The sequence below is a fragment of the Trifolium pratense genome, linkage group LG5, assembly GCF_020283565.1.
Source record: "Trifolium pratense cultivar HEN17-A07 linkage group LG5, ARS_RC_1.1, whole genome shotgun sequence".
Classification (NCBI taxonomy): Eukaryota; Viridiplantae; Streptophyta; class Magnoliopsida; order Fabales; family Fabaceae; genus Trifolium; species Trifolium pratense.
Genome location: NC_060063.1, coordinates 26581212 through 26589164, shown reverse-complemented (window position 1 = coordinate 26589164; position 7953 = coordinate 26581212). Strand labels below are relative to the sequence as shown.

The window sequence follows — 7953 nt, the reverse complement described above, 5'->3', positions numbered from 1 at the left end:
TCCCATCCCATGAGAGATGCTCTGCCTCTAAGGCCCTAAAGCTTGTAGACACACCCTGAGTCTAGGGGTGTGTATGGTTTGGAAACCACACCACACCACACCTAATTGATGGTTTTGGTTCTAAACTAAAACCATTTCAATGACAAACCGGTTATTTTTTAAAACTAATTTGGATTTGGTTATTAACCGGATCGAAACCAATTTATAACCGGTTTGTAATAAAATTTAAGTTATTCACATGATCCAATTTTAAATAGGTTTTTTACTTAAACTAATTTTTTTTATTAGTTGATTAAAAAAATAGATTTATTAATTATTTTAAAAACATAATTTTTCATTAATTTTATGATTGAATTGGTTTATAATCAACCCACAAAGTATTTTTTCTAAACCCAAATTATTTTTTTCTTAGCCGAAAACTTGTTTTTTATATTGCTTTAAAATATTTTTATTATTTAAAAAAAGAGTAATTTTTAAAATTAAAAAATATGATTTTTAAATACAAAAAAACTAATATTTATTATAGGAAAAAAAATTAAAATACTAAATTTTTGAAAAACTAAAAACATTAAAAACTGATTTTTTTTTAAATATTTTTAAAAAAAACTGATTTTTTTAATTATTTTTAAAAACTAAAAACATTAAAAACTGATTTTTTTAATTATTTTTAAAATAATTATTAAAAATCTAATTTTTAAAATAAAATAATAATAAAATAGTATGGGTGGTTGGTGACCGCCGGCCGCCGGAGCACCACCACCGCCCGTCGTGAAAGTCGCCGGAAAACCGCCGTCTGCCGCTGTGCCGGTCGGAGCGCCGCCGCGCCGGTCACCGGTGGTCCGGCGTTGAACGCCGTGTTGACCACCGGTCATCCACCACCTCTTTTAATTAATTATTTTATTATATAATAAAGAATTTTAAAAAATTGAAGATTGGGCCTGAATTAGCTATTGGGCCTGAATTTTCAAACCAATTCCAAACCAAATTACAAAATGTGGTTATGGTTTATAATTGGTGTTTTTTTATTGGAGTGGTGTAGTTTTTTTTTTTAAATGGATTTTGTAAACTAAAATTGGATATGGATTGGTTAGTAATTTGGTTAAGGATAGCCAAATTTTTTGCACACCCCTAACCCTGACCAGTAGTTAATGGTAGGTTTAGTTACTATGCTACAAAAGGGGTTAGACGGGTATGGTTCCCTTGCAATCAGATTACACACATTCATGACATCAGTGGTCTTTTGATCAAAATCGAACGGTCATCGATGTTCGGAATTATGTGAATGTGTGTTCCCCTTGACTGCAGAGAATCCAATTTTCTAGGTTGGACATCAGAATGAGAGCTCATCTTGGAAATTTTCCGAAAAAGTCAAAACTCTAAGGACAAGAAAGTTGGCAGACCTTTTCTGCAAGCCATACCACAAATATTCATTTTAACGATCCTGAACATTATAGAGGGATATAAATCACAAAGTAATCTATATATATAAATCCTAAATAGTCCTCCTCCCATTAATCCTAACCCTAATTGTATTTTTTTTTTTTTTTTTTGAAAACTTGGTATCCGGCCTTAGGACCGACTAATCCAAGGGGACCAATCCCACCGCCCACTTGCGGGGGCCCCATTTAAAGCCAGAGTTTTTTTTGCTCTGTATGGACTTAGCCCACCGAAATTGGCACCAGTGGGAATCGAACCTGAGACCTTGAGAGGAGCATACTCCAAGGGCCCAAGCCAACACCACTCGACCAACCCCAAGTGGGTTAACCCTAATTGTATTAACCAATCATAGCTTTTAAATCATAAATAATAAAAAAATTAACAATTGTAAATTTGTAATTAATTTTTATTTATTTAGCCACATACCACATTACTTCTAAGTTCTAATAATTTGTCACATTTTCATATCTTTCCGGTGGACATTATTAAATGAGTTTGGGTTCTCTCCATTTATTATCCCTCCATTTATTCTCCATTTGGAGAGAGATAGACATATTAAGAATTAGTGGGGCCCATTAAAAGTGGGTCCCACTAATTTGTGGACCCCACTAATTTTTTCTTGTGTCTATCTCTCTATAAATGGAGAGATAATAAATGGAGGGAACCTGAACTCATTATAAATACTTTTCTATTTCTTTGTTTATTTTTCAATTCTTTCCATCACCCGAGTCATTTGGAAAGAATTGATTTTCGTCTTTACCTATGTTTTTTTTATCTTCCATTCACATTCACTTCTTCATCCTTCTTATTTTTTCATTTTGTTCCTTTTTAACGTACTTGCACATGGTATTAGGTAATAGTTCATCATTTTAACTATTTTTATTTCCTCCCTTAATTACTTGCATTCAACATATTTGCAGCAGTAGGTTTAATTCATATGCTTTGAATATCTATAAAATCTTTTGTTTTGTAGATATACTAATTTACATTGATTGATCTAACAAATACTTTATTTTAATTTTTGTCCAGGTAGATGTTGCTATCATCATGGAAGTAGGATTTGGTGTGATTGCTTATATATTTATAATGTAATACTACTATTATGCAATTGCCTTTATATATGCTACAATTTATTTTGGGTTTCTATTACGGGAATATATATTAAATAGTGTATTGTGTTTTTTTATTTATTTATACTTTTTTATGTTTGCATTATATATATTTTGATTTTAATTTAGAGATTGATATACTTGATCCATATGTATACGGGATTTATATTATAATTGTGTTTCTCCAAGCAATTGACATTGTTTATGCTTAATAATTGATTTTTTGTTACAAAGTTGGAAGAACTTGAAGAACTATGTTTGTACCAAAAAAACAACTTATGAACTATGTATGTCCTTGCCTAAAAAAAAAAAGTATTGTTCATGGTTTTTTTTTTTTTAATTTCAAGTTTCAACTATAGGTCATTTCTCCTTCAATTATTTAAATTTTTTAGTTGACGTTATATTATAAACAACAAATAACACTCATGCATCGCACGGGTAAGGGTGTAGTGAAGAAAAGAATAGGAGTATATAGATCACAATACACATGGGTTTACATTGAGCGAGTAGAAGACCAAGATCCCAACCATTACCATTGCCAATTACTATACAATTCAATATCATTATTCAAAGGCTTGAACCAAAAGCTAAATAATTCTGATCTCTGAGCATAGTTAAAGGAAAAAGAATTAAGCATCCAGGTTGAATAAAGGAGCATCTCCAATCATTTATATCTAAAAAACAGTACATCTACACATCCTTAGGAGGTATTATGAATCATGAGAAAGAACCAGTCTTCAATTTTGGCGTTTTCTGCTTGACAAAGAAAGCTGATAGCACACTTTTGCTGCGAGTAGGGGTTTGGGCACGGCGATTTCCATTGTCAAGTGACCTGAACCCTGTCAATGGTTTGGAGCCATCCAATGCATCCTGCAGATATAAACTCATGAGTAACTTATTGACAATAAATTTATTTTAGACTTTAGAAAAATAAAAGGAAGTTGTATAGATGCACTCTTCAACTATAGTGGTTCACTAATTGATATGGTAACATTTATTGGGTTCAGTGGAGGTCAAATAAAATGAAAAACCATTTTCCCAAGAGAAATAGATGTTTTTGCAGTCATAATATTTTTTTCGGAATGATCTTGGTGTAAAAATGTTTGGGTGGCTGACATAATGATCTGCAAGAAAAAACTAGTTTTCTCATGGAACACTTGGCGGCGGGAAAGGAATACAGAGACATATGCCAATACAACCATAAAATATTCACAGCTATATCGTTTTGTAAGAACATCGTTTAAAATATAATCTGCTTCTACCCAAGGACTAAAGGAAAACACCTCTCAATCAATAATTTATGGCTAAAATCTTATCGAGAAAATCTTGTGTTGCTGAAAGATATAAAGAACAATGGCCTGGACTTATTATGAAGCAGTAACTCTATGGCTAAAACACCTCTCAATCAATAATTTATGGCTAAAATCTTATCGAGAAAATCTTGTGTTGCTGAAAGATATAAAGAACAATGGCCTGGACTTATTATGAAGCAGTAACTCTAAAGCATCCTGCTATAATTATTGGTTGAAGCCCTCAAATTCTCCCAAGAAGTCTTAGATATTGAATATTAATGCTAGATCCTATGCTAGAAAAGTATCTGGCTTCTCTTTGAACCAGATTTTATGTCCATAATGTAGCAGCTACATCCTATATAGATTCTAGACTGCTACTACTCCTACTACTAAAATGCAGAACTTTATAAACTAGTGCAATACATAGATTATTATACTATTACCTACATGAACTGTTAATCAAGTTCAAGCCTTGAAATATTTCACACAAGATATTATTTGGTAACATTAATAGAAACTTAAAACCTTTTTCCTTTAACAAACAGGTTTTAGAACACTGACAAAGAATAGGTAAATGATAATCATAAGTTGGCAATCAAACATGTTACCACCACTTTAAGTACTTAATAAATAATATGCCATTACCCTGCGTGTGCCACCCAAAGTTTGCACAGGTATGCTAGAAGTAGGAACTCCATTCGATAAGTGAATTTGTGCTGGTGAAGATTTCGTCCAGGTGTTCTCTTCATTATCTGCAGGCACATAACCAAGGACTATAAGGAGATATAATTTATATATCAATAAATAATCATCTCTTGGATAATATAACTGATTTATTATATATACAGGAGATACGACTATAACACAGACCTAAAAGGTGGAAAAATCCAGAGGCTTTGGCAGCAAACTTTGGGTTCTCGATGCTGTAAAAGAAGATGTCATATGATAATGCCATCATGTTTAGAGCTGAAAACAGAAAAAGCAGCAGTATTGTACAGCCCCATACTATAAAATTTTCCTGAACTTACTTTGGGGAAGCCTGCGGAGTCCCTTTCAATGTAGACTTAGTCTCTGATGCTAAATGCCATGAAAGAGTTTTCGCTGGAGGGGGACCTTGATATAAAAATATATATTCTGATTAGTAATATAACAATTCACTTATGAAAAAAGAACCACGGTTAAAATCAATGCCAAAAACACTAGGAAGGACAAAATTTTCCCCACCACACACCTGAAGATTGAATACGAGTTCTGGTTTGAAATGAATTCTGTTTTGCATCAATCTGTATGTGTGGACTGAAATGTACCTTTTTATTGACAGAATCTAGCTTGCATTGTTAAACAAACGTGCAGAGAATCATTAGTAAAAACTACTGGTATGGATAAGTAGTGCCAATAATCACATACAGATGAACATAAAAGCAGTGAAGCCTACTTGGCAAAATATAGTGCTTATGATGTCTGGGAATGAAAGCCAATAATTGCTGCTGCCGAAGACCTTCTTTATCCGTGTAAATTTGGCATGTAAGAAGTTTCTGCTATTAAGAAAATATGTTACTTCAACTCCAAAAGATATATGTCTATCAAAACATAATATCTAAAAAAAGTTGTAATTACCTGATTTATCGTAGAGACCTTCAAATCCATAGTTGAGACATCCAATGTGTGCTGCTCGAGAAGGTCAGTTAACTTGTATGCAACAGTTCCAAGATGATCAACAGCATTCACAAGGGCTCTTACAGCATAATCTTTCAGGTTGTCAAGTACCCTAATACATTTACACACATACAGCTAAGGAGAATTAAACACAGCTCAAACACAATAATATGTGAAAAGAAAGTGTTAATTGAATATGGCACCCGTTTATATCTACCAGAAGATTACATATGGTCCTATAATACTAAAGAAACCCTCCTCAACTAGTAAACCAAAATTTTTAGGGACTCATTCTTTTAGGAATACTATAACACTCTCATTAATTTCATAATTGAAAGTTGAAACATGACCTTACTTTTTTAAGTTTGTTTATTAGAAACCGTCATAGTAAAAAAAAGTTACAATAGAAATTTAAGCATCCTTTTTATCCAACTTTTATTTCATTTTATTCGCATATAGCCTGAAAGCAAGTCACTAGCATTTCATAACTGCTATACACAACTAACATCTATTGAAACACTGAAGCAGAATGTAAAGTAAATTTATTTCATAACATTTGCATCCCGGTAAGAATTAACTAGAAGAAAATTGCACTGCTAATTATTTGTCCTGTTGCAGAAGCTTCAGTCATGCACATAGAAAACATTCAAAAAGAAGAGGCTAAGAATGCCTTCAAGAACAAGCTTAAGAAAATCCTTACATTTGTTTTTGTTCACTATGTAGGTAAGATTTTTCACAGTATTCTGCAGCAGAATAAAGTTGAGGCCTCAGGTTCTTGAGTTCCTGAAATGACCACAATGTAAAGATCAAACGACTACCTCGACAATCAAAGAGAAAACAAAAATCAAACAGTACCACTAGAAATTACACAGGCATGTTAATCTCTTAGACAATGCTAACCATATACCCTAAACTATCACTTCCACTTCAATTTAGTCCATAAACTATATAAATATATTAAGCAGTACCAAAATTATATGAAATCCGTCAATTTAGTACCTAAAGTATATGAAAATCCATCACTTTAGTCCCAACATCTTAACAACAGGGATAAAATTGAAGGATTTTATATAGTTTATGGACTAAATTAAACATAGAATAGTAGTTTATGAACTAAATTGACGGTTTATTCATAATATTATTATTTAGAACGCAATCTTGTTTATCTCTGCAAGTATTAGTTCCAATTAAATCATGATTTCATTCCATTGACTTTAGACTACATCCCATTGACTTTAGTTCCAACTTTTCCAATCATCTCACTATTCAAGATTTCAAATTAAACAGTTCCAATAACCGTCAAAAGCTAAATAATCCTTTAAAATTTAATCTAAATCTACATAAGTAAAAGTTAGAAAAATAATTTGTGTGAGCACTATATAATCGGTTACAACCGGTTTTGGCCTTATGAGGCCGTTGCATCCACCACTTCATGGTGTTGTGATGCGGATTTTACCGTGATTTATAATCACGACACAATCATGGACCGATCACTCTGCTAGCCGCAGTACAATACTGCAGTACAATACTGCGGCCCCATAATGTGATCAGTTCCAAATTTAAAGGTGGAATAGATTTTCCAGCATTAATTTTTAGTAGAAAATCACAATTACTAAAATTAATTGGCAACATATAAAACTAGACATTCCAGATATAAACTCCGACAAACAAATCAAAACAAATGCAGATCTGAACTTCAAAAAATATAAATAAAAAAAAAAAAAAAAACAGAGTGAAGAAAAAAGTGAGAATTATCTCAGAGAGAGAACCTGCAAGGCGTTGACGAAGCTCTTGCTGCGTTCCATGGAAACTTCATCGAAGGTCATGGCGGAGTTATGAAACGTTGTCGTTGGATGCTGCAACTCCATGGTTAGCTATAACGGAAAACGTAACTAACTCAACTAACTATTTAACAACTTTGATTAATGAAATCAAATTGAAAATTGCAAAAGAAGAATGTGATTTTAGAAAAAATGCAGTAGAACTACCGCCATTGATGATCTTATGATTAATGCATTAATAAAGAATTGCAAGAGAGAGAGAGATTATTTAATGAAAGTGCCACGTGGCAGGTGAGTTAGTTGAAACCAACTTCCACTTCACTCCATTTAGTACCCGACGGTGGGTTTGTGTAAAAGACGAAATTAACCTTATGGGTTGACGGTTGACCTAACACCACTGGGGTCTGGGTTTCAGGGAAAATAATTGTCTGCATCATTGTGATGAATGTATTCATGATTAATGTACCCTCTAACCTTAATGTACCCTATAAGAAAAAACAATTATTTTTTCTTTTAGAATTTTAGTTTATTAAATAACTAATATACCCTCTAACCTTATTTATAAACAAAAGTCAACAAAAATATTTTGTCTCAAATATAAGTAAAAATTACTAAAATCAACTTTATTTAATGTTATAATTCGCAAGTATCCTCATTAATTATTCTACTTTTTCACAT

At 32.4% G+C, this 7953-nt stretch overlaps 1 protein-coding gene across 1 annotated transcript; it reads right to left on the bottom strand.

Annotated features, from left to right (window-relative positions):
• Nucleotides 1-2996: 2996 nt before the first annotated feature.
• LOC123885600 (protein ABIL1) lies at nucleotides 2997-7595 on the bottom strand. The gene is made up of 9 exons (XM_045934884.1): nucleotides 7264-7595; nucleotides 6195-6277; nucleotides 5456-5606; nucleotides 5274-5373; nucleotides 5070-5162; nucleotides 4867-4951; nucleotides 4709-4761; nucleotides 4484-4590; nucleotides 2997-3416 (listed from the first exon to the last, which is right to left on the bottom strand). The coding sequence occupies exons 1-9, from the start codon at nucleotides 7360-7362 to the stop codon at nucleotides 3264-3266; spliced, it is 924 nt and encodes a 307-aa protein (XP_045790840.1). The 5' UTR covers nucleotides 7363-7595; the 3' UTR covers nucleotides 2997-3263.
• Between the last annotated feature and the right edge of the window lie 358 nt (nucleotides 7596-7953).